At 33.7% G+C, this 25,423-nt stretch overlaps 8 protein-coding genes across 18 annotated transcripts; 3 read left to right on the top strand and 5 right to left on the bottom strand.

The window, feature by feature from the left end:
• Nucleotides 1-179: 179 nt before the first annotated feature.
• Nucleotides 180-2,233, bottom strand: LOC116425747 (uncharacterized). Of its 2 annotated transcripts, none has more exons than XM_031973849.2 (8): nt 2,081-2,233; nt 1,854-1,967; nt 1,622-1,774; nt 1,360-1,542; nt 1,068-1,291; nt 720-982; nt 442-648; nt 180-363 (listed from the first exon to the last, which is right to left on the bottom strand). In XM_031973849.2, the coding sequence occupies exons 3-8, from the start codon at nt 1,742-1,744 to the stop codon at nt 188-190; spliced, it is 1,176 nt and encodes a 391-aa protein (XP_031829709.1). In that variant the 5' UTR covers nt 1,745-1,774; nt 1,854-1,967; nt 2,081-2,233; the 3' UTR covers nt 180-187. The 2 variants fall into 2 exon arrangements, with proteins under 2 accessions (XP_031829709.1, XP_031829708.1); XM_031973848.2 differs by having other exon boundaries at nt 1,622-1,777; nt 2,081-2,232.
• Nucleotides 2,234-4,091: 1,858 nt separating this feature from the next.
• ND-42 (NADH dehydrogenase (ubiquinone) subunit ND-42) lies at nt 4,092-6,387 on the top strand. 2 transcript variants are annotated; one of them, XM_031973828.2, is made up of 6 exons: nt 4,092-4,243; nt 4,462-4,575; nt 4,668-4,740; nt 4,920-5,567; nt 5,645-6,034; nt 6,119-6,387. In XM_031973828.2, the coding sequence occupies exons 3-6, from the start codon at nt 4,672-4,674 to the stop codon at nt 6,257-6,259; spliced, it is 1,248 nt and encodes a 415-aa protein (XP_031829688.1). In that variant the 5' UTR covers nt 4,092-4,243; nt 4,462-4,575; nt 4,668-4,671; the 3' UTR covers nt 6,260-6,387. The 2 variants fall into 2 exon arrangements, with proteins under 2 accessions (XP_031829688.1, XP_031829687.1); XM_031973827.2 differs by lacking the exon at nt 4,092-4,243 and having other exon boundaries at nt 4,330-4,575.
• Nucleotides 6,388-6,490: 103 nt separating this feature from the next.
• Ykt6 (YKT6 v-SNARE homolog) lies at nt 6,491-8,804 on the bottom strand. 2 transcript variants are annotated; one of them, XM_031973881.2, is made up of 4 exons: nt 8,531-8,804; nt 8,113-8,308; nt 7,720-7,991; nt 6,491-7,646 (listed from the first exon to the last, which is right to left on the bottom strand). In XM_031973881.2, exons 2-4 carry the CDS (start codon nt 8,300-8,302, stop codon nt 7,506-7,508), a joined length of 603 nt encoding a protein of 200 aa, XP_031829741.1. In that variant the 5' UTR covers nt 8,303-8,308; nt 8,531-8,804; the 3' UTR covers nt 6,491-7,505. The 2 variants fall into 2 exon arrangements, with proteins under 2 accessions (XP_031829741.1, XP_031829740.1); XM_031973880.2 differs by having other exon boundaries at nt 8,113-8,403; nt 8,531-8,782.
• A 421-nt stretch (nt 8,805-9,225) lies between these two features.
• On the top strand, nt 9,226-15,114 carry Mer (ezrin/radixin/moesin family protein merlin). Of its 5 annotated transcripts, none has more exons than XM_076374432.1 (10): nt 9,232-9,624; nt 9,825-9,894; nt 9,976-10,105; nt 10,182-10,387; nt 10,538-10,765; nt 10,836-11,045; nt 11,148-11,254; nt 11,788-11,917; nt 11,986-12,321; nt 12,400-15,114. In XM_076374432.1, exons 1-10 carry the CDS (start codon nt 9,593-9,595, stop codon nt 12,775-12,777), a joined length of 1,827 nt encoding a protein of 608 aa, XP_076230547.1. In that variant the 5' UTR covers nt 9,232-9,592; the 3' UTR covers nt 12,778-15,114. The 5 variants fall into 5 exon arrangements, with proteins under 5 accessions (XP_031829713.1, XP_076230547.1, XP_076230546.1 ...); XM_076374433.1 differs by having other exon boundaries at nt 9,240-9,624; nt 9,788-9,894; XM_031973853.2 differs by having other exon boundaries at nt 9,226-9,624; nt 10,836-11,254.
• Nucleotides 15,115-15,185: 71 nt separating this feature from the next.
• Nucleotides 15,186-16,973, bottom strand: Pex12 (peroxisomal biogenesis factor 12). The gene is made up of 6 exons (XM_031973868.2): nt 16,523-16,973; nt 16,288-16,396; nt 16,015-16,211; nt 15,573-15,941; nt 15,411-15,496; nt 15,186-15,335 (listed from the first exon to the last, which is right to left on the bottom strand). The coding sequence occupies exons 1-6, from the start codon at nt 16,640-16,642 to the stop codon at nt 15,224-15,226; spliced, it is 993 nt and encodes a 330-aa protein (XP_031829728.1). The 5' UTR covers nt 16,643-16,973; the 3' UTR covers nt 15,186-15,223.
• Nucleotides 16,974-16,990: 17 nt separating this feature from the next.
• Nucleotides 16,991-19,774, top strand: Ada3 (transcriptional adaptor 3). Its single transcript, XM_031973856.2, has one exon. It carries the CDS (start codon nt 17,485-17,487, stop codon nt 18,871-18,873), a length of 1,389 nt encoding a protein of 462 aa, XP_031829716.1. The 5' UTR covers nt 16,991-17,484; the 3' UTR covers nt 18,874-19,774.
• ATPsynC (ATP synthase, subunit C) lies at nt 19,428-22,366 on the bottom strand. Of its 2 annotated transcripts, none has more exons than XM_031973871.2 (5): nt 22,196-22,366; nt 21,640-21,720; nt 21,414-21,515; nt 20,635-20,740; nt 19,428-20,170 (listed from the first exon to the last, which is right to left on the bottom strand). In XM_031973871.2, the coding sequence occupies exons 2-5, from the start codon at nt 21,682-21,684 to the stop codon at nt 20,007-20,009; spliced, it is 417 nt and encodes a 138-aa protein (XP_031829731.2). In that variant the 5' UTR covers nt 21,685-21,720; nt 22,196-22,366; the 3' UTR covers nt 19,428-20,006. The 2 variants fall into 2 exon arrangements, with proteins under 2 accessions (XP_031829731.2, XP_031829732.1); XM_031973872.2 differs by having other exon boundaries at nt 22,163-22,226.
• Nucleotides 22,367-22,768: 402 nt separating this feature from the next.
• Nucleotides 22,769-25,415, bottom strand: LOC116425754 (mitochondrial glutathione transporter SLC25A40). 3 transcript variants are annotated; one of them, XM_031973865.2, is made up of 8 exons: nt 25,209-25,415; nt 24,362-24,462; nt 24,068-24,234; nt 23,813-23,947; nt 23,570-23,738; nt 23,303-23,499; nt 23,147-23,228; nt 22,769-23,057 (listed from the first exon to the last, which is right to left on the bottom strand). In XM_031973865.2, exons 1-8 carry the CDS (start codon nt 25,238-25,240, stop codon nt 22,816-22,818), a joined length of 1,125 nt encoding a protein of 374 aa, XP_031829725.1. In that variant the 5' UTR covers nt 25,241-25,415; the 3' UTR covers nt 22,769-22,815. The 3 variants fall into 3 exon arrangements, with proteins under 3 accessions (XP_031829725.1, XP_031829727.1, XP_031829726.1); XM_031973867.2 differs by lacking the exon at nt 25,209-25,415 and adding an exon at nt 24,796-25,170; XM_031973866.2 differs by lacking the exon at nt 25,209-25,415 and adding an exon at nt 24,796-25,162 and having other exon boundaries at nt 24,362-24,578.
• Between the last annotated feature and the right edge of the window lie 8 nt (nt 25,416-25,423).

The following is a 25,423-nucleotide window of genomic DNA, read 5'->3' as shown; positions in this document are numbered from 1 at the left end:
TATTTTATATGATATAAACATGTGTATGTATATATGTATATGTATATGTATATGTATATGTATATATATATTTTTACAGAATTTTATTTTTCCTCTATAAAAACATTTGTACGAATCTGATATATTCATGTTAACATTAAAAAAATAAATGTTAAATCTAGTTGAATAAACCTTTCAATTTCATTGCCTAATGTTTCCTTTTACGCCCTAGACTTTGCTTCATTATCTTCTTTTTATATCCGTACGGTTGGCGTTTCTTCACATTTCGACGAATCTTCGAACGTACGATTTGTTTTAATTCTTGTCTCAGATTTTTAAACTCCTCGTGCGGCACGAACTCTCCGCAGAAAAACGTTACTGCGTCTGAAATTTTCGAAATGTTCAGCTTTGCATAAGCGATTATTCTCTTATTGTTATTTATACGTTTCACATTCTGTATACCATTGAAACGTGGATCATCGGTGTCGAAAAAGAACTTGTTCGTTTTCTTAGGTACTACCGGCGATTGCTCTGTTTTTAAATCAATTTCTTCATCGTTATTTTCGTTGTCAGACGAGTCGTATTTGAATGGATTTTTTCCATTGAAATTGAACTGTAATTGCTTATTTTTGGGCGAGTCTAATCTTACCGCTTTATATTCTTGCTGTTCTGAAAGTGTATAAAGAAAATTTAGAATGCATATGCTTTTAGTTGTAGGCTAATTCAGCGAAACAACCAACCTTTGTCAATGGTTTCCTCTTTTCCAAATGTTTTTAATAAACTGAACTCGCCGCCTTTCTGTAAAGTTTTTGTTAATGACTCTGATACAGAGAAATAAATTTCTTTTGATACTTCGACGGGTGTGCTTTCCACATTATTTTCAACATTATCCTTGGCTTTCTTCTTCCTTTTCACTTTCTTCGTATCCAGTTCTACATTCTCCGAAACAATCTCATACTCTTTGTGGTCTCTTTCGGTAGGATCATACCTGATCATTTGTTTCCTAAAATGTTAAAAGAACGTGAAACAATGACACAGAAACGTTTATTTCAGTCTCTTTTATGTTATCCATTCTTTCGTATCTGTACTTTGCAAACTTTGGATCCTTATTCAGTTCTTTATTTTTTAACGTGCTCTGAATCGGTACTTTCAAGATATTTTCTAGGATATCTAATTGCATCTCCTTTTCCTTCTGCAAATCACTCTCACTACTATCTTTTGGTGCATTATCTGTCTCAAGTTCATGATTGTCATCCATGAAACGTTCGTCTATCTTAAATCTCGCGTCGTTTCCTAAAATCATATTATTCCCCTAAAGCAAACATTACTTCGTTAGTAACACTTTTCTCTTCTGAACTGTTTAGATAGAATATCTATTACCTTCTTGTGATTTTCAAAATTACTAATATTCCATGCGGATCCATCTTTATCGTCATCATCGTCAACAGTATCATCGAATAGCTCACGCTTTCTCTTCTTCCCTACTTTTGTGATTTTTGGCTCTTCAACTTCATCGATATCATCATCAAATATTATTTTATTATTATTATTCGATTTGTTATCCTGTAAATATAGAATTAGAAATGCTTTGATACACAGGTATGAGAACAAAGTGGGGTAATGTTCAGATTTTGTTGTTTACCAAATTCTTTAATGCATGTTTTATTGCCAATTCCTTAGCTTTAAATAATTTCTTCTTCTGCTTCAACGACTCCAACCGTTTCTTTTCAGATTCATTCATTTCATTCGCGGTTATATTTGTCATAGTTAAATGGTTCAATTAATACACCAATACCTGCTGTACATTCAACATAATTTTTAGGTTACACTGAAATCAGAAAAAAGTGAAACAACTATTTTTTTCCTCCACTTACCCGTTCCACTATCGCAGTCTTTATCAATGGGCATCCCACAACAACAATCAATGTGGATTCGACCAACAATAATATTCGTACTATCTGTATATATGTATATACATATGTAAATATCTATTCCATGAAAAATAAAGAAAATTAATTATATACGTGTCATTTGTAATACTCAGACCCTCACAAATGATCTCAAAACCTATAAAACAAATTAATTTAATACATATTCATACATTGATTGGCATAGACACATGTGCCAAATTAATTTCGACGGCGCGGTTTCTTCGCGAGTCTTCCCATGGGAATCCCGCTCTAACGGGTATCATGGGAGAAGTTTCGAACTAATAATCTCGCTCAGTCTAAAAGGACTCAGAGCTCAAGAAACTCCTAGAACCCCCATGAGAAACCCCTCGGACCCCCATAAGAAACCCCTGGAACTCCCATAAGAAACCTCTCGGACTCCATGAGAAACTCCTTGAAGGAACCCCCATAAGAAATCCCTTGGAACCCCATAAGAAACCCCTCGGACCCCATGAGAAACTCCTTGAAGGAACCCCCATAAAAAACCTCTCGGACCCCTTGAAGGAACCTCCATAAGGAACCCCTGGAACCCCCACATGAAACCCCTGGAACCCCACGAGAAACCCCTTAGACCCCCTCGAAAAACCTTTCGAAAACTAATAAGAGACTCCTCGAATCCCCCGAGAGATTTTTGGTGGGTTCTAAGACCCCCTCGTAAAACCTCTCTAAAACTGACAAGAGACCCCTCGAAACCCCACAAGAAGTTTCTGCGGGGGTTCTAAGACCCCCTCGGAGAATCTGGGGGTTCTAAGACCCCCTCGACAGCTCGTGTTTGATACCCGAGTGGCATCTCTGGGGGGTTCGAGGGGTTTCTCGATGGGAAGAAACGACGAAGCAGGAACAGCAGGAATGTTGATTTTCGAATTTTGATTTTCCTCTTTTGAATTCGGAACGGAGTTAAATGCTTTCTTTATATAGTCAATCTCAGTGTCATAATTAATTGTTTATTGTCAAATATATATTAAATATTTCATTCGTAACACAGAATAGTCGTGTCTAATCTATTAAAAACCTGCGAAGGTAATTTAAGAAAATAATTTTAAAAAATCCCGCCTCCATCATCGGTGGCGCCACATAGTGCAAAACGGTTTAAACTTCTAGCCAATTAGTACCACGCCGTGTCCGCTAGATGGCGCCAAAAACGACTTCCTTAGAGCTGCGAAGAACCCATCAGAAAATCGCTAATAGCTTATTAATTACTGCTCAAATCTGGTTCAAACTGCTAGTGAATGTTCCTAAGAGTCTACCCCAATTTCCTCAATCGCAAATGTTTACAAATTATGCCTTTTAAGCGAGAAACTTAATTGTCTACTGGGCACCTGTAAAAAAATTCCTGGTTACCTTGTGACATCGTCCCGAAAAATAATTAATAAATAATTAACGAGGCGAAGAATCCTATCCAAAGCGATAATAGGAAAGTAGGGAAATGTTCATTCTATGATTCTAAGTTACAAATGTTCATAAATGATTTCTGCTAGTCGAGTTATTAATGAATTCGCTGTTCCTTTCCCGATCGAAGTGTCGCGTTTAGTTCATAGCTTCCGCCGCTAGATGCCGCCACCAAAATTACTGTCACGGAGACTTCCTCGGTCCTGATGCTTCGCGCGTACGCACCAGGGACTGATGAGATGCTTTTTCCAAGGAGGTCGCGAGAGAGAGAGAGTGTGAGACTATCTCTGTCCTTGTCGCACAGTATGTCTGTCCTTGTCTTACACATTACAGGTATAGGGAGAAGCTTCGAAAACGCCCGTCCGCTAGATGGCGCTACTGTCGCTCGCAACCAAATTGTCCATCCTTGTCGCACGCATGCGCTGTCCTTGTCTTTCTCATTACAGTAATGGGAAAAATGCTCTCTTTCTCTCTTTACGAATTACAATGATTTTAACAGCTGCTGTCACACCTGTGTGATTTCATTTAGCGCCTCTGACAATATTACGAAGGATTTTCTCTTTCCTATGCAATATATATATATTGGTATAGACGTTTATTTAAACGATGACAATTTCTATATATTTTTCGTTGTCAACACAAACTTCGCTTTTTTTTTCAATATCTTTTCTTTTTTTCCGCGTTTATTCAAAACAACGCATACACGCACGTTACACCTATACATATGCACGCATATCCATGAAGTTTACATCAATATTAACCTACACGTCCACATTGGGAATATTCTTTTTATCTATTCTAAAATTGTATTATAATAATCATGTGTAACATGAATTTTAAGCGCGTAAATGAATATTCGTCTTTCTTTTCCTATGAGACGGCTCTAGTTAAATGCTGTTGGATGAGGAATCAGGTGGTTCAAGAAAGTAATTCGTTGAATTTATGAATGAAATAATTTAATTAGTAAATTTGTTTTAACATTTGCTCGTCGTTAATACAGAATACTTTAGTTTCATCCTGTGGTCAAGACATGCGAATCTGAAATCAATGTTAAAATGAATTTTACTTTCGTTGGTTTTTCAATAATTACTACTCTGTTTTATGAGTAAACTATAATATTTCATGATTGCAAGAATTGTTTTAGAAAGCGGGGCATTTTATGATGACAGTAAGGATCTTGTAAATGGCTTAGTCTGTATACCGAATGAGCATCACTGGAGGTATTGAATGGCCGTGGGTTCGTAGTGTCTAAGTTAAGGTATATACAAATCAGCTGAAAAGTAGTTCTTACGATGTTGTGTTTGATTAACAGTATTTGAATTTTTGTTATTCACGTAACATTTATTCCAGTACAATGGCATTGATGTCGACTGCCTGTATTTCAAAAGCCAGTTCTATAGGGTGTTTAAAACGATTATGTAAGGTTAGTATTCTTAGAAGTATTGTTAATTTAACGATATAATTCAACGAAAATGTAAAAGAATAAATATTTCTTTCACATTTTTCATATGTTCATAAGCTAAGCGAGAAATTAAATCATATTTTTCACTGTATTCAAATAAATAATAGAATGGAATTATTTCTTTATTACTTGTCTGTTAGGTATCAAACAGTTATAATGTAATACAACTGGCATCTATGACGAGAACGGCTTTCCAAGAACCTAGAGCGAAACCTGCTCCATATCCATATTGGGAGAAACAATATGGATCAATAAGACAACAGTTTATGGATCCAATGACATATAGATTTGATGAAAATACCAGAATAGTGACTGTAGATGGTCCTCCTGCCATTGGAAAGACGAAATTATGTGAATATTTAGCAAAAGAATTTGGATTGCTATATATGCCACCACCTTCACACTTGGAAGACTTATGTTTTACTCCAACTGGATTCGATAAAAGGGAATTGGATCCAAAACTTCCACCAATCCTTAGATCTTTTGTGTTAGAAGATTTTTTAAAAAATCCTAATGATATAAGGTCCAACACATTCCAAATCAATTTTTTTCTTATGAGAATGGAACAATATTTGATCGCGTTAATCCATCTGTTATCAACCGGTCAAGGTGTAGTCCTTAATAGATCCGTGTATTCAGATCTTGCTTTTGCTGATGCAATGTTAAAGAGTGGGTATGTCAGTAATGATCTAGTCAAACATTATATGTGTATGAGAACTGTTCCAGAGAAGAACCTTCCAGAACCGCATATAATAATATATTTGGATGCACCTGTAGAGACTGTTCAAGTAAAGTTCCATTATACACTTTTAATGAATTGTTATAATTTTACTTATGCTTAACTTCTGGGACCAATTTATTTCAGGAGAAAATTAAGAAAAGAGGTCGACCCGAAGAAGTTACGTCGAAGTTATTTACATCAAAATTCCTAAGTCATTTGGAAAAGTCATACAAAGAAAAATACTTAAAACCGTTGGCCAAGCATTCGCATGTATTAGTTTATGATTGGTCTAAAGATGCTGATTATAGCTATGTAGTACATGACATTGAGAACATCAATTTCGATGATACTTCAAATGGAAAATTATCTAATTGGTCATTCTGGACTGAGTCAGAAGTTAGAGATTTGAGATTATCTGTTGTCAATCTGGAAATGTACTTTGTAGAAGCTGTGATGAGATCTGCTGACTTGTTTCCCGCTGAACTTTGTCCATCAAGTAGTGAAATTCAAGATTCTGACGAGATAATATTCAATGTAAGTAGAATATCTTACCCATGTACAATAATTAATAAATTATACAAAAATAACTTAAAACGATAATTATTTTCTCATTTCAAGTGTACTGGAATAAGATATGATCAAAGGTTTGACCATCTACCACTTCATAAAGTTCTTCTCGCGCGAGAGCCACACGATCTTCTCGCTTTCCGAGAAACTGCAAGGGATTTAATAAATCTGACCAAATCTAAAATTACTTAAATCAATTATAAAAATTTGTTATATGTATCTAGTAAACTGGAATGTCTTTAAATTGAATAAGAATAATTATTCTTACACTCAGTATCGTAATATAGTAAAATAAATATGTCTCTATGTAAAATTTGTAATTGCTGTGTTATTCTGTTACTGTTATTATTCAGTGCTTGAAGCATCATAATCAAATTTTCACTATTTATCCTGTTTAGCTCTCAAATGGAAAAAAATCTCAACTGACATGTAGAACTCTGTGCAATATTTAATAATATTATTATTACTTCATTATTATGTCACAAAAAGTACACCATAAAAATATACATTGTTCACAAAATTATACTCATTCATACACACCAAAGTGACGAGTAATTTAAATATATAAATATAACGTTGAATATCAAGGTACAGATTTTTGAAAATTATAACACTAAGTATCTGCAAAGCTTGAAATTCTTATTAGCAGACTTTTTGGTAACAAGGTATTTTCATTCTTTTCACCTTGTGGGTTATAAAATATATACCTGTGATAATATAATCAACCTTCTGCAATAATAAAGTTTAATAGTAGTAATTTTTATATTAAAATTATGTAAGGTTGTTGAAAAGAAAAAACACTGTTTGAAATACATCAGTTGACCTTAAAAAGATGTTATCAATCAATAAAAAAAAAAGAAAAACAGTTTTAAAAAACAAGAAGTAATATTCATTGCCAGTTATTTTACAAATTAAAATAAAATGAATTTATAAATTTGCATGAACGCATCTTATTTTAATAGATAAAAAAATTTGAGTATTGAACTTACAACGTGTACTTATTCTCTTCAACAAAGCTTCTCAATTTTATTTGTACCTTTCTTTTAGAAGTTTCGTTTAAATTTAATAAAATAAAATTGGAATGTATATTTATACCTGTAAATCATTTATCTCGTCGTTTACGTCCAGATCATACATTCCTACAGAAAAGTGATACAAATCAAATCGGTTTTTAAAAATAATAGCTATACGTAATTTCTTTAAAATTAACTGAATGAAACCGGCAGTGGTTTGACATTCGAGTGTCACCATACATTCTACATATAAACAATCTGTACATTTAATATTCAATTTTGTGTATGACAGAACCAGAACATCTTTCAATTATTTCCTTCAAGAAAACATGTATAATACTAATTATTTGCACTTTGCACCGTCATTAGAGAATGACAAATATATTTGCCGATTTACAGTCAGCATAATTTGTTAATAAAAGCTTTCAAGGAGCCAAACTGCAACAGGAATTAGTTTTTCGTGCAGTTTTGTAGAACGCTTTTGACTGAACACTAAGCCCTTCCGATTTTGAAACCAGATCATCCAATTTCTCTCCCCGTTGAAGAACGGCTTCTAATGTATTGTGCTGCAAATTGAATAAAATACATTAAAATAATAAAAATAGTTTCTTGGGTGTTATTTCTGACATGCGTACTTACTAAAATAATTTTTGTTTCATCTAAATCATTTTGCATCTTAGTAAGAGCATCTGCTTCATTAGGATTTTGATACTTTGCTAGATATATGTTAAGTTGTGAAAAATCAGTTAAGCTTTCGTTTAAACTGTCCCATGTCGAGTTTGGATATTTGGTAGCAAATTCATCCATAACTTTTGTAATCAATGTATGAGCTACTCTTCTAGGATATTCATGGTCTGATATAAGAACTGCAGCCAAATTGTCTGCCCTCACATAAACGTGACACATATAGTCTAGAAAAATAAACATATAGGAAAAGTTCCTTTTACATTATTATTAATGTAATATTTGTCATAGAAAATTAATCCTTGTATATTTGAATATAAATGAATATTAAGTTTTCATAAATGTTACCTCCTTCTTTGACACTTTGCCTAGAGCTGATCTGAGTCCTTTCCACAATGGTTTTACTTACAAAACTCATGAATTCTTTAACGCTTCCTTTTTGAAAAAACGAGAATGATTCAACATCATAAGCAGCCTTTAAGGTTGTCGCTGATGTAGGCTTTTTATGTAAAACAGACAATGCGTATAACTTTACCATTTTTGGCTATAAAATAAACATACTACTTTTAGTAGGTTGGGCACTTAAATGGTACAGAGGACGAGTTCATAATATATCTTAATTTCCAGGTACAGAAGACACTAGTAACAGAAAAATAATTGTTTAAGATATTCAACTGACATTTAGTGAATTTATTTATCGGATTATAGAAATTAGAAAAAGTAAAAAAAATGAATTTTCAATAAAGAATTATTTTGTCAGACTTACCACCGTATTGTACAAACTTTCCTATTATTTTAATCCTTTAAATATACAGCATTCGCATTTGATGTAAATACATTTAATTATAAGAATTTTTATTTCCAGTAATGATTCAATAACTATTTTTATTTTCTTTCGCGACTACACCTACTTCAATTTTACGAGTTAAGGAGGCTGCCATCTTGCCAACAATGACTCTCATGTCAATAATGTTTGCTAAAATTAATTTCAGATATAAATTCGAGATTCGAAAATTTCCATTAAAAAATTAAGACAAATAAGATCTGGAATCAAATGACATATTTTATTGCTAAAGTTAAAATTCTTTAATCTATTTTAAATCTTTATCAAATATAAAATAACATACTATATACTAGAATATAACTATAAAAGAAACTATGCGAGTAATATGACAAAAGATTAAAATACTTTTCATATTTCAAGTAAGAAAGATGGTAATAAAGTTTCTCTTTTTTTTTAATCATTTTAAAATTTCCTTATCCTGTATTTTATTAATAAACTAAGATATTCGTCTTTATATTACTTATAGTACTTCATTCGATATCATTTATTATTAACGTAAACATTTTCTGTATCCAACATGCGAATAAGTTTTTTAACATACGTTCAACAATTTTTATTTGACATCCGAAATTTGTCAATGAATTTTTATTTGTTTAAAAACTCGCTTGAAAGTTTTGTAAATGTTCCTGTAATTCGCGCGAGTTAAAAAATCACGATTTCAATAGATCGATACTGTAGATTTCGAATTGACGAAAAACAAAAGTGGTAAAGCATCTATAGTAACAGTACAGTCATTGTTGAAACCGAAGTTACTCGAATTGGCTGAAATTAGTGGAAATACACTGTTTCGAAACAAGAAACTGAAGCCGATTTCCGTCAGGGGAGACAGTTCTGTGTGTTTTCTTTTTGCTTTCTTTTTTGCTTTAGAAATAAAGTCTCGAAAAGGAACGACACGATGTGATGATTCAATGAAGAAACCTTCAGCCAAAATTGTGATGGTCTGTTACAAGGATCGAGGCGACAAAATTTTAATTACGCGTTTCAATGTATTTGGTCAATATGCTGCGAATGCGTAGGTAAGGTTATCTATCATCTTTGCTATTAAAGAATGTTATAAACAATTTAACGCTTGGCGAGGTGTAGCGATACTCTTACTCAGCTATGACTTTTTTTTTCTTCTGCTTTTTTTGAGTTTTTTTTTTTGCGATACTGATTACCCTTGTTTTTCGTGATGTTGAGTGAACATAATGAGGAGTAAAATGCCACCGTTTCGAAGGAAAAAATCTGGAAAGTCTTTCCCTGTTAAAGTCTGTACCTTGGATGCTGAACTGGAATTCAGTTTAGAGGTTAGTTCACTTCACCCTTCTCAGATTACGTCGTTCCCTATATATTATATAAAGATCTTCTATGATGTGTTCAATTCTCAGTGGAGATCAACAGGAAGAGATCTCTTCGATTTAGTCTGCCGCACGATAGGACTAAGAGAAACATGGTATTTTGGGCTTCAATATGAAGACACCAAAGGCTTCATATCCTGGTTAAAACTAGATAAAAAAGGTGAGACATTCAGAATTCAGTAAAGTTTGTTGTGTAGGCACATTGTTAATACAAATTATTTTGAAACATATTACAGTTCAAGATCAATGCATCTCTCAGCAACCCACTACACCCTTTATGTTTTTGGCAAAGTTTTATCCGGAAGATGTGGCAGAAGAACTAGTCCAAGAAGTGACCCAACATTTATTTTTTCTTCAAGTGAAACAAGCAATTCTTTCTATGGATATTTATTGTCCACCTGAAGCATCTGTGTTGTTAGCTTCTTACGCAGTTCAGGCCAAGGTAATTGGGATCTGTAATAATTTGAAGTATAGGAAAATAGGCACCAAGGATTGGTTGATAGTGTAGTTTATTACATAAATAATACTTCAGCTGTAATATGGATTAATCACCTCATCAATTTTACGTTCAGTTATGTGCTATGTTTCTCAGTACGGTGACTATGACGAAGTTTCTTACCGTCCTGGAATGCTTGCCAGTGAAGATCTACTGCCGCAAAGGGTTATAGATCAGTATCAGATGACCCCAGAAATGTGGGAGGACAGGATAAAAATATGGTACGCTGATCACCGTGGAATGTCCAGAGATGAAGCAGAAATGGAGTATCTTAAGATTGCTCAAGATCTGGATATGTATGGCGTCAATTATTTTCCTATTAGCGTAAGTGTTCGAGGATTCGATTGATTAAGTGTGTTCATTCACTTTATATTAATATTACATCAACTTTCAGAACAAGAAAGAGACTGACCTGTGGCTGGGAGTAACAGCTCTGGGGTTGAATATCTACGAAAAGGAGAACAAACTGGCTCCCAAAACTACGTTCACGTGGTCAGAAATACGGCACATTAGCTTCGATGACAAGAAGTTCGTAATTAAGCCAGTGGAGAAGACGTCGCCGAACTTCGTGTTCTTCTCGCAGAAAGTTCGCATGAATAAACTGGTAAAAAAACAGTCAGATGTTGGCAGCTGGGTGAAGGGTTTGATAGCTTTAGGGTTGGACGAACATAGCAATGACAAAGCTGCTCACATATTATTTGTTAAGATCCTGGACCTGTGTATCGGCAATCACGATCTGTTTATGAGGAGACGCAAGCCTGACTCAATGGAGGTACAGCAGATGAAGGCGCAGGCTAAAGAAGAAAAGTCAAGGTAAGTTTCCGAATACATGTCCATTACATAACAGTGTTTTATTGTGTTAACACAGATGATACAAGATTTTATTGTATTATTAAATTTTATATTAAAGTATGAAAGAATTCTTTTAGCTTCCTAATTAATTGGAATGTTACACATGCTTCAATAATTAATGTTTGTGAAAATAATAAAGCATTTCTATACAACACGTGAAATACTTCCCCGAAAAAAAGGATATAGGAAAAATTTCACCGCTCGTTTATACCAATTACCAATTTTTAAGCCACGCCGTTCAACCTAATAAATTGTTTCTTCGCTTCTTATATATGTACTTCATTTCTATCAACTGTATTCCCTTCGCTTTTCTTTTCTTTTATTTAACATTTTGTAGGACCTGAAACCTAAGAATAGTTAGATAAATGTACATACAGGTTAGTACACTTACTTATATAAATTAAAAGACAAAAAGCAAATAAATCCTTGTATAAATATTTCTTTAATAAATCATACCTCGTACTGTCTGTTCTATAATAATTTTGTATCGACAGGAGACAAATTGAAAGAAACAAGCTAGCACGGGAGAAACAACTTAGGGAGGCAGCGGAAAGGGAGAAGGCAGCTATGGAACAACGGCTTCTACAATATCAAGAAGAAATTCGTTTAGCGAACGAAGCACTTGTAAGATAGAGTGTTGTTAGAATTAATATTCCCTTTAGAAATTCTTCTAACGTTTAAATCTACTACAGAGAAGATCCGAAGAGACTGCAGATCTTTTGGCCGAGAAGAGTCGCGTTGCTGAAGAGGAAGCAATGTTGTTAAGTCAGAAAGCTTCAGAGGCAGAACAGGAGATCACACGTATACGATTGAACAACATGAAGACTGAAGAGGAAAAGGTTCATCTAGAGAGAAAGACTAGAGAGGCTGAATTACTCACTGAACGATTAGTGCAAGAGTCAGAGAGAAGAGCTGCAGAAGCTGAAAAGTTGAAGGACGAATTATTACGTGCACGTATTGCAGAGAAGGAGGCAAAAGAAAAATTGCTAGAATTCTTAAGTAGAAATGCTTACACTGCTACTATAGCCGTAAGTAGATTTTCAGATTTGACTAAGTTGTTTATTCGTCTTACAACTTGAATTAAATATATACTTTATCTGTTGCAGTCTGTGCCAAATTTGTTTCCATCTACACAAGTACTTCCATCGGATTTACAAGCAGATCTTCAGACACTGCAATTGGATACAGAACCGTTACCAGCTGACTTGACCTCGTACGACTTAATCGCTGACGGTGATGTCGATCAACTGTCCTTAGAAATTGAAAAAGAGAGGGTCGACTACTGGGAGAAGAGCAAACATTTGCAAGAGCAGCTAAGAGAATTACGCACGGAGATCGAAGTAATGAAAGTTGGAGAGAAACAGTGTGAACTGGACCAGTTGCACGAAGAACAAGTGCGCCTCGGTGAGAACAAGTACAGTACGTTGAAAAAAGTGAAGTCCGGATCCACTAAGGCTAGAGTTGCATTCTTCGAGGAATTATAGTTTCTATATTTTTGAGAAAAAGTTGATGCTCGACGAACGCGCGAATGCAACAGGAAACAAAGTAACATACGATTGGGTATGAGAATATATAAATCCGGAATATATAAATCGTGTAGACACGTGCGTATGTATACGTTGTAGAATACTGAAACGTACGTTTTACCTATATATAACAATGTACATTCTGCTTCATTGTATGCATAGTTAACAGTTAAATTTACTTACTAATATTTAAACCGTCAAAGTTATTATTAGATTATCCTTTTACGTTTCATCATTGAATGATAATTACAGTAGAATTCTCATTTGAGCTTGGAGTTTTCACTATACATTATACTTGTTTGCATGTAACTGTGCTGAGTTAACTTTGAACAATTGAATGTCTCGGTAGAGTAAATATTAGATTTTTACAACAGAGTACATATACAGAAATCAAAATCGCAACTAAAACCTTTAGCTAGTATAATTATTTATAGGCTTAAGTGATTCTCGAAAGCGTCGATATTGTTCTCATAAATTCTGTTAGAGCTATGCAAGGTCTGTAGATAAAGTTAAGTCAGTAGAGTAAAGCGAAATTTACACATGCGGAATAGAGAATTTTATTTTTCTGAAACGTAAATATTATCAGTGGAACTTTTAATGTTTGTTATCACCATGTACTTCGTAATACTTCTATATTTTTTTATACGATCCTTCATTACACAGGATAAGCAATATTGTAATGCTTGCTTAGATAACTGTTACTGTCCGAAATGTTAATACTCTCTCAGACATGAAATTATTGAATGCTGGTCCATGTTTGTTTTGCAATATATAATTATAAAAGAAACTCGTGGAAAAATGCATTGAAGCTGCAGTCTAGTCAAACAACTTATGGAAATGAACTGGCTGTTCGCCAGAAACTTTGCCAGAAATGGCAAAATAAATATTTCATTTCGATACATTGATTCAGCCAAGAAAATGATCTGTTCGTTTTCATAACATAGTATGCAGTTCTACTAAAATAATCATATATAAAAAAAGGTTTTAATTGGCAAAGGATTTTTTACTCTTTATGATGTATTTACCGCATATAAAAATTTGACAACGCTAAAGACAGTTCGTACTCGTGCCTTGGTCACTTTTGCAAAAGTAAATTAAAAAAAAACTCAACGTTTATGTAGTGTTTACGTAAACAACGAAATGTACTGATTTTTTCGATAATGTTTTAAAATCTATATTTTTAATATTATGACAATTTTGACCAATGCATAGAAGGAATATTTAGAAATTTTTTGTACAGATGTAAAGTGAAATATTGTTAACGATTTTAACGCCATGAAACGACACGTTAACGATAGAGTTAGTTTGATTAGACTAGAGCGATAGAATTTTGTGCATTAATCGTGGCCTTTGGAAAAAATGTTCCTATCAATGTGATAGAGAACTCAGTGTTCGAGTATTTTATGACAAGGCTTTCCAAATATTTTTGTAGAAAAGAATTTATAATGAATTTATAAATTTTAAACATTCAATGCGAGACAATGAATAAGTAAATATGTCTATTTTTTTTTAGAAATAGAATCGACGTTCCTAGATATTTTTATAATTACAATTTAATGGAATATTATTACAACTGCAAATATTTTTCATAAATCAAATACATACAATACGATAAAATCGAAAGAATTTTAACTTTTATGCGATGTTAAGCATTACATACATTTTATAATCCTGTATTCCTAAAGTGTCATTTTATCCTTCTCCTTCTATGACTTTTAATTAGCTTTTAATATTTCATATTAATATGAATAGTTCACTGTTACGAGCTCTTCGAACACAACTTGTTATTGGACTGAACATGAAAGTGCCTTACATATAAATATTACATGTATTTATGTAGTAATTGTTACTCGAACACTGATTAATTTAATCATATGAGAATAATGAAAACATTAGAATTCTAAATGTTGCCTTTTCATGTTACAACGAATTATCTTTTCTCTAGATTCTAGATAATATTGAACTTCTAGTATTCTGTACTGAATATAATTATGTTATGTAAGACTTTTGACCAAAAATGTGGTGTGAGTGTTCAATTGGAATCAATAGCTGGAACTTCTAGCGCTGTTGTCTGTGATTCGCGTACGCGAGTATATTGGATGCTAATCGAAAAGTGCTTCGGCCATAATCAGTATTTTCTGTAATATAGAGGAATGTACCTGTAATTGTTATTCACAATTGCTTAATCAATTAGTGTACTTTATAATCCATGCCATGTTTTCTTCCTTAGAATTCAGATTAATATTAAGCTTTACATTACAGTATGCAATAAATGTACGAATATTTTCATGACATTGATGACTCTCTCCTAATTAACTAACCATGGAATGTTTTAAGAATACAAATATTTTATTCATATTTACACCTTATGTAACGAATATATACATATATATGTATATATTCTTCAATCTAAGTACAAACGTATTAAATCATCCTCTTGAGCAGGGTAATTTGTCACTGGACATTTTCTAGTGTTACGTATCACAGGAAGAATGCACTGATAGCAAAATACATAACTGTAAAATTAAATATTAATGATACATCGTCTTTTATTATTATTTCTAATCTCACCTTTAATAATGCATACATACCCAGAAATAGAAAGTACCACAGGCACTCTTATCGCTTTATGGCAAATGGGACATCTTCCTTTATACTCTTTAGCTATTTCTGGAATCTAATAGTAGTCGATTTTAATTTATAAAGAACTTTACATATTTTGCATTACAATTAGGATCTATAATGATTTCTACCTTTGGTGGTGGTGGAACAGGTAAAGTTATTAAACTTTTTTGATAATGCTCTTGTGTCCACCAAGATAAGAACTGAAGAAAGAATGCCCCAAATTCTAGAGATGTAGTTACTGTTCGTTGAAGTATATCCATGCCATCGCTAAGGCCAAATGAATTATCTTTGATTTTTCGTAATAGATCTGAAATGTTCAGTATCTGTTGTGGCTTAGAATATGTTAATGTAATGGATAAGAGTCTAAGAAGTGGCAACTGATACACAGATTTTCCAGCAACATATAGGACATAATTATATAACACCATGAATTCGTACAGCATGAAACTTATTGTGTATCCTTTGACAACACAATTACGATACAGTTTCTGCCATTTCTATAATAAAACATTGATTAAGAACTACATCAAAAAATATTTTACTTACAAAATAATAAACAAGAATATTTACCGAATGTGTTACAGAACCATTTATTTCTTCGAATCTGTATCTTTGACTTAGTTGATAGAATTTATTTTTCAAATATGGAAATAGAACTATAAATATTAAAGACAATTTCTCCTGTTTGTTTGGTAATCTATGTTTAATTTTAGAATCTATTATTGCTATGCGTTTCAAGCCGTAAAATGTTTCAGAAAAAGAAGCCGCTAGAATTCATACATACACAATAATAAGTATCATCAGTAAAATTATTTATGAATACAATAGGAATTAGTTACTTACAATATTTTTTTAAATAATGTCTTTGTAGAATTATGTTAAAAATTAAATAACTCTCATCTGCCCACCTGAGAAGATGTCCGTATCGCTCGAAGTTAAACGAGAGAATAAACTAAAAAAGAAATATTCATGATAATAAAATATTGATACGAAAATTTAACTTTGAAAAAAACAAAATCTTTATACTAAAATCTATGACTCAATTAAACAAATTTGAACCGAAACGGACATAACCTACCGACAAAATTTTTTTAAAAGCTGGTTCAACAGTTGATGCAAATGATTCTTGAGCGATAATTTCAAATATAGAAGGTCTTATAAACGTTGTTCCCGTTAAATGCGCTCCTTTTTCAGCCATAATTTATATTTGTTCCAGAATATACCTTGTCATTATTTCTACAATGACCTACGACCCTACGATAATTTCTTATATAAATTATAAATGTATCAAATTACGAATGATTTATATCAGATTCAATATACTAATGTGCATATTATTATCAAAAATCTTTTCAAATAACTTCAAAAATAAAATAAATATCTTGTTAAATTTTCATTAAGGTTTCTATTTTTTTCTGTTTTGTAGATACTGCAAATAATGAAAATAATTGTCTTCGCCACAGACACGGTATTTCAATTGCGTCTTAATTTTTAATAAATTTTTCTTTTTAATTTGTGAATATTCCCGCCAAAACGTGTGTTTTCCTGTTAATTAATTTTGTCGTCTCACGTGAGATGACGCTATTGGTCCGCTATCGCCTTATGGGTGTTTATGTAGTTGAATAAACAATATTTTGTTAATAAATATATGAAAATAAAATTACTTTTTATCCGATTATAATTGGATGAGAAGCGGTCAATCCGTTCTATACATTGTCTCGGTTGAACGAAGCAGTCAATGTCGAAATTGAGTGTGGATGTATTATAACCTAACACTTGGCGACGTTCTAAACAATGAATTATTGACAAATGGAAGATAAACCATTAAATCCAAATGACAATTAGATTCCTCAAGGTAACACAAGAATTCTTGGTAGTTGTTAAATTAAAGGATCAATTACTGGAAAGCTGAAGGATTTCTAACTATGGAAATGAGAAAAAAATGAGACTGTGCGACAGAATTATTTAAAGATGAATGTTTCTTAATGTAGTAACAAGACTGTCAATAAAACATTTACTTGTTACATTGAACTAACCACCATGTCGGGCAAAGGCAAGCAAAGTTCCAAAAAAGCTGTTGTTAAAGTTAGAGAAAGTGGGAAAACTGTTCATTCTTCAACACTGAATTCAGATACAAGCTCAGAAAGCATGGAAACAACTATGTCTTTATCTATTTTAAAAATTGTTGACAACAATCGTCTTCTTCCAAGGTACAGTAGTATTTTACAACGAAATGTGGAAGAAGGTGTTGGAATGGAAGACCTTGATACATTACAGTTAGAATTAGAAATGTTACTTTCATCTGTTGTTGTAAGACATCGAATGATTCAGGAGGAGATAGCAAACTTATCATCTGCAGAAGAGCGTAGAGATAGAAGATCTAAAAGCAGTAAAGGTTTGTCGCTTCTGGACAAAAAAGTCAGAGAAGATAAGTTTAAACCAAAAGAACTTAATGCTAAAACTCAATCACCTCTTCCAGCAAAACTGTTCAAGCAAAAAGCTGTGACTAGCTCGAATTCTCAGGTCATTCCAAATGTGCATGAAATGTCTAGGATTGAAGGTTCAAAATCTGAATCACCAAAGTTATTATTACCAAAAAATGATACTCCAAATAAGTTTTGGGCATCCGTTGACCCATATTGTACAGATATTATGCCAGACGACATAAAACTATTAGAAGAACTGATCGCTACACACAGTGATATTAGTGAATTCAAAAAGATTCCTCCATTGGGACGACATTATAGCTTATTATGGGCTCATAATGATTTATTGCAGGAGGAAGATGCAGCGAATCCAAATAGGGATAAAAAAAAAAGTCGTTCCGATGTATCCTTGTTGGTGGGAAAGAATGACAAAAAAGCACATAGTATAGCAGGACCTCTTACACAAAGATTGGTCTCTGCTTTACTGGAGGAAAATGTATATGTCGCAAATAACAACACGGATAATAAACTTTTCAGGGATAGCGATCCTCCTGTTTTAAGAGATCTTAGTATTCAGAACTCCATTAATCTAGAACTAAGAATGCATAAAGAACTTGTTGAACAAGGGATCTTGGAACCAGATGTACAGAAAAAAGGCCAGGAAGATGACGAGATTTTGACGGAAATCAAAAGATGTCAACAAGAGCTCACTGCACTTTCTAATCATAATGTAATGCAATTAAAAAGATTATTGAATTTGGCGCAAGAGGAGAGTAAACGGCAAGCACTGAAGAGAAAGATCAGTACAGCGGACAATGAAGTGATAGAACATTATAAGAAATTAATGCTTTCGAAACAAAGAAAGGTACCATTAACGAAAAAAGAACAAGAAAAGGCATGGGGCTGTTTACGAGAGAGAGAAAATCTTTTAGATCAACTGAATATGTTACCACATAATAATTTAGGAGAATCACAAATAGGTTTTAGCAATACTGTAAATTAATTCTTTCTCTTGATACCACCTAACATTACGATACGATTATGTAAAAAAAAAACTTAACAGTATCAATTTCATTTTTAAGTTAATAAAGGTTAAAAATTTTACTTACATTTTTTTAAAATAAACGTTACTTTCAATTCACTTACGTTATCATTTAAAGATATCCATCGATCATTAAATCTAGGTGAGAAAGTTAAATATAAAGCATTTTCTACATTATTATATACAATAATAAATTACATTATTGTAAATCAGCAAACATATTAAACTTTAGATTTTATCTGTTACGTTAAATTTATATTTAATTAGAACAATGCTCAGTTACATTTGGCCAATGTTTCGTATGTTATTAATTGTTCTTGAATGTACGCTTCATATTTAATAAACACACCGAAAACGATATGTGTATTTAATTGTATATACTTACATTGAAACTGTTTTTGTAATCTCACAATAATTAATGAACCATTAAGTTCTCCTGTAACATTTGGAAGGCATAACGGCATAAAGTCATCGAGGAACAGGAGAATTTAAACAATAATTTGTACAATAAAGAATAATTTCACAACAAAGGTGTTTATTCGATATCACTGTACAGTTTTTCCGTCAAGTTATACCTCAATAACGTGCGCACGCGACGGCACAACAATAATGAACCATATCCAAGTAACAAAAAAATGTTCAAAAGTGTTGTACTACTCTTTTATATCAATGTTTAATGTCACAAATACGTACGTGTGTAATATGGGTATGCAAATGAGACTGTTTTTTCTTTTCTTAATAAACGTTTATCAACATCTTATTTTGTTCATTATCATCATATTGGTTTTTATAATAATGTGAATTACACTACATGAGACAGTAAGCTTTGAATGATTATGAACAAGTTAAAAGGTTTGATGGGGTCAGGACGGTCCGTTTGATGATCCGATACGTGTACAGCCAGCCAGGTATATTTCCATTAATTGTCGTACCATCGCACACCCCGTCGAACCAGATACTTGAGCTTCTCTAATGATTTCATGGCATCTCGTGTACCAATAACAGCCTCCGCTGTGCCTTATAAGAGCCAGAAGATGCTGAATTGGTAGTGACGCACTAAAACTATCAGTAATTTCTTATGCGATTTTGGTGACTTAGAACGCGAACAAGAGCAAGAAGGCCATCATAAGGCAGAAAAGACCCATGGCCTCGGATAAGGCGAAGCCCAAGATGGCGTACGAGAAGAGCTGCTGCTTCAGAGAGGGATTCCTGGCATAACCAATGATCAATGATCCAAATACTGAACCAATTCCTGCACCTAAAATTTCAACAAGGAATCTTAGTCTTTCGGGTATACCTCTACTTTAGTTGGAAAAGGATTCCATGGATCGGTGAGAAGAATATATAACTATACTGTGGCTGGGAACTTCCAGAGGAACATTACTAAAGGACAAATAATATAAGGAACGCTGTCATTAGGCAAAAGAGACCCATTGCTTCTGACAGCGCGAAACCAAGAACAGCATAACTAAAGACTTGCTGTTTAAGGGACGGGTTTTTGGCATAACCGAGGATCAAGGAACCAAAAATTAATCCAATACCAACCCCTGAAATAAGGAGACTAAGAAAATGACTGTTACGAAGGAAAATTGTTATAGAGGAGGAAGAAGTAGGAATGATAGAAGAGCTGGATTTGTAAAAATTTCATTACTGGAGGAAGGTAATAATATGTGATTTGATTGCAAATAACACTAATGTATAAATAACTATATAACTATGTACCTGAGCCAGCTACACCAACAGTAGCTGCACCAGCACCAATGAACTTTGCAGCAGAGTCAATGTCACGACTGATTGTGGAAGTTTGGAAGCTACGTACAATCGGCGACTACAATAGATAATTAAAGAAATAATTTTTACAGGGATTATGTAACAATCGAAACTAAATAAAATAAAGAATCCATAATTTAATAAATTTAACATTATCGTATATGTAACTAGATACCTAGAATTTTATATAATTTCATTGGATACATAGGAAACGATTTACATTATAAATAAAAATCTGACTTATATAACCACTATTATTAGTTCCGCTTACTCTATCACATACTGAAACAATTAAAATCTGTGTTGTCCATAATGAAAAAGATCGTTTAAACAACTACATTTGATTTAATCATCAGACAAGCTTAGGAAATTAAAACAGAAACAAGGAATCAAAAGTTTTCAATTAATCGTGAAATATAACTTCCTACAGTTATTTCCCCATTGATTCTTAAGTAAACTCAAGTATTTTACTTCAATATTCCCTGATAAACCTCTATCCAATTAGCCGCACATTTGCAGTGACATAACATCAATGATCTTCAACACAAATGAACATACAATCCGCTTAAAAAAATTCGCGACACGAACGCGGTCGCACGCGTAAACTGAATTCATGAATTATTTCCCATTTAAATCCATGAAAATTGTTTTGATATGAGAATAAAATCGCTTATGTAACCTCCAACGGGGGAGAGGTTATGCAATGTGTTAGAAAATTCGTGGATACTCACAACACTGACTGGACTCTGGAGTTGATTTTGCTGAAGAATTTGGCTGTGATTGACCACCGCACTGCTCAAAGGCCGGATGTAGGTCTTGGTTCCAGAGACCAACTACAAACGGGGAAAAATGTCCAGAATTACGGGAGCACGATTCGCGTTATATAATGACACGCCAGATCGCGACGGAAAAAAAGGAGAGAGAGAAAAAAAGAGAGATTTCTGTTCCTCTACTCACGGTGGACCTGGCGAGAGGAGCAATGAATCGGGAGCAAGCGAACATGGTGACGTTTGACGTTGTGTGGTCGTCAAGTGGTATCTGCAAAAAGGTGGAAAACACCACGAGTATGAAACCAGACTGCCTCCGATCGTAAGACGCGTGCCAAACCGGCAATCCGCACCGAGGATCGCTAGACCACCAACTCAACGCGCTATTACGTAACGAGTCACGTTAAATCGTGCCACAATGTACCGTCGAGGGGTGGTACGGTCGAAATTGTCTCAGGAAAAATCGTGTTCTTCTATTATCAAAGAGAGAATGATAATCGCGACGATCCGAACAGCAGAAGATCGGCGAACGTGCTAGAAAATGGCTACTACCCGTATCCCTCTCCAATGGCCAAGTGCTGGTCGCAGCTTTCCGTAACGATTATATCACAAAGACGGTCCACCGACGTTCACGTTTTTATGAGAAATTGCGAGCAGAAACGCGTTAATCCGAGAAATGACGCGATACCGACGATGTTCCCTTTGACTTTTACCTCGATCCCCAAGTATCAGGCGGCGAGACTTACCAGACGATAATGTCGATGAGGCGGTGAGAAGACCCGGCCCTTGGAATGTTGAATAGGTGAGTGACGAGTGAACCAATCGTACGAGGAACAGCCTAACCCGACTGATCGAGAAGAACCGACTTCCGTGCAATGACCTATTCGCCACTTCCAACGGGCCGAGTATCGCCGACTCTGCATATCGACCAACCGAATTTAGCCGAACGCCGTTCCATCCGCAATGTCTGGTCGATTCAGCTTCCCTCGTGTGTTCGCCGAAGCGTACAAACGATTTTATTCTTCGTTATTTTTCACGGATAATTCGTGCCTCTTTCGATTACGTTGTTCCACTGTCGACTCTTGTTGAAAATAATTCAACTTTATTGGAATTATCGATGAACCGAGACTCTCGTTTGACTCCGTGCACTTTATGGTGGTTTCCATTGACTGGAACATAGAGGCGTTGTGAACGGTACCATAGGAAATCGATTTGAACGTTTTGGCGGCAATTTGAACGGTAGTTTTGATGAATGATTTTATTTGGGATTTGACTTTTTTGTATTTTGGTTTCAGGAACGAGAAACAAGAAAGTTTAGTCGTCGGATTTAAATATATTTTTTATGTTATGTTAGAAAATATACATTTCATTTGTCGCTATTGTTTCTGTGTTGTAGATACTGTAAATTATTTTCACGTTCAAGTATTACCGAGGCATTGTACGTCTGGAAGAATCGTTTACCGTGTTCGAAAGTCGCGATCATTATTGCACAGGCTGGAGCCACCTTTATTATTCGTGGAATCAATCCTGTGAACAAGCCCTTTACACCGTTCTGAGTGTAAATCTTTTTTATTATGAACCAGGATTTGCTGCTATGTCCAGGCTTATCTGTAATTGGTATTGATAATGTAAATATTTTTATCTAAAATTGTTAAAGCTAGTTATCCATACAAATGAATTTTGTTTGTCATTATTACCTGAATATATTGCTTTCTCTCCCATTTCTATTTGTCTGTGCGTTTTTACCACGTCAAAGGGTATCGTTACAAACGCAGCTGACTGTAAGATTGAAATGCACACTCTCTTTAGTATAAGAATTGATTCAAGAAGAATTTATGGGTAAGTGTACTTACTGATCCCGCTATAGCACCTGCTATAAGGTTAAAAGTAAAAGTTTGGTGTAGTCCAAAAAATCTTTGTTTTATAGCCTCGTAATTTAACCAGTAAATTGCGCTAAAAGGTACATCACGTAGAAGAGTGCTACTCAATCCCAACCATAATCCAGAGATACCGCTCTGCCTTACAACAGTTTTCAGCGTTTGCATTATTTCTGAAAATAAAACAAATAGATCCATTTCAAATAATTTGGAATGTAAAGGAATATTGTCTGCGAAAACTACCTGCATAACTTAATTTTTGCGACTGCATTTTGGTCCTAATTAATTCTAATGGACTGACCAAAGTTGCAGCCCAGACGCGTGCCGTACTTCCAGCTAACATAGGAATCCATAGTGGTTGCTCTATACTCACGGCACTATTTTCATTCCTAAATCGTTTATTATACTGATCCTAAGAGAAGGTACACGTTTTGGAAGATAAATAAAGAAATACAAGCCTCTGCTTGAAGAGAATTCTTTGTTTACCTTAAAATATAATTTTAATTGTTCATATGAAACAAAATATACTATAGTTGCAGGTACTGCTAGAACAAGCGTCGGACTTAGACCACTCCACAAGGATGAAATTCCTTCATTTTGACTAATTTTCACGAGGGCATCCTATAACCATTAATGTAACAATGTATATACATTTATCTTATAATACTATATATCATTGTCAATAGTATTGGACATAAATTCAAGTTATAGGACTTAATTTCTAAGATTACTTTCACTTACCACTGTGCCATTAAACTTTCCATTTGCTTTAGCCCACGTTGGTCCTCTACCATTTGCACATGGACACAAATGATCCATTAGACCATTGCAATAAAGAAAACATTTATTAGAAAGCATAGCTTTCTGTTGCGCTTGAAGGCGAATTTTTACCACGTCCAGAGGAGTAACTTAAACAATGAAGAATTATTCTTAATAATGCAAACAAGTTATTGAAATTATATTGTAAATGTATGATTTTTGTCAAATTAAAGTTATGATATACCTAATCTACAATTCTATTTCTATTTCACTTACCAAATACAGATGTAATGAAAGCACCAGTGCATGATGCAATGACTTGTTGATAAGGTTTAATCCTGAATCTTGGATCATCAAGATCCAAATCCGATGGTATGCTACTTAATTTATTCATAGTTAATTGATTATCAATCTAGTTTGTACTGATATATTATTGGAATTCGACTTTATCTTCCACAGTGAATGTTATATTTCCATTCCGATGATTTCATGACTTCTCAGAGCAAAAGAACGCAAACACGTGTTGGTTAGAACACAATCGAACGTCTGTCATCTCGCAAGATCAACATAAATTGTACCGGTTGATTATTAATTAAATGTTTTTAACATTGTCTAGTCACGTAAATTAATTACAATTTATGTCGTCTTAATCATTGTGAAAGAACCATTATAAAAAAATTGTGATATAAGATAATGAAATGATGACATACCTTCATCGTACTTTATTTCGCTTGGTACCTGTGTTTAATTTAGAAATTGTTTAATTATATGAGAAACTTACGATGTTATACAGAAAAATATAATACATAATTAGCGAATACACCCTCGGACACGTCTATAGTAAATGGAAAAATAACATCACGCGACAGAAGATTCCTATATGAATATGTAATGTTGTGATTGGCTATATACTCATTGTCAATCACATAATGTGAGTTTTTATGATAGGAAAGCGAGTAACGATAACATTTCATTTGAAAAGCCCGCCATTATGCAATCGCCGATGATAACTTTCTCTGATAAGAAAATTATAAAGTATCTCATTCCGATAGATCTTTCCCCGAATCGTATAATATTTATTCCAGATATTTCTAAACACGATCAATAAATAAGTTATACATACGTTTCATGAAAATCAGTTTCCATGAAAGACATCGGACAGTCCCGCAAGTATCGATTACTTTAATTCGAATCGATAACACAGACACAAATCAAATCATTCGCGTATAATATTTCTCACATAAAATAATTTCTTCTTCTTTTTTTTGCAATAAAATAATCAATCCAATATTTATCATTCGACTGTCAATCTATGATTTGCGTAGTTCGTGTCCGATT

This window comes from Nomia melanderi, chromosome 2 (genome assembly GCF_051020985.1).
Source record: "Nomia melanderi isolate GNS246 chromosome 2, iyNomMela1, whole genome shotgun sequence".
NCBI lineage: Eukaryota > Metazoa > Arthropoda > Insecta > Hymenoptera > Halictidae > Nomia > Nomia melanderi.
The sequence above is the reverse complement of the archived record's forward strand: the minus strand, read 5'-3'. Positions and strand labels throughout refer to the sequence as shown.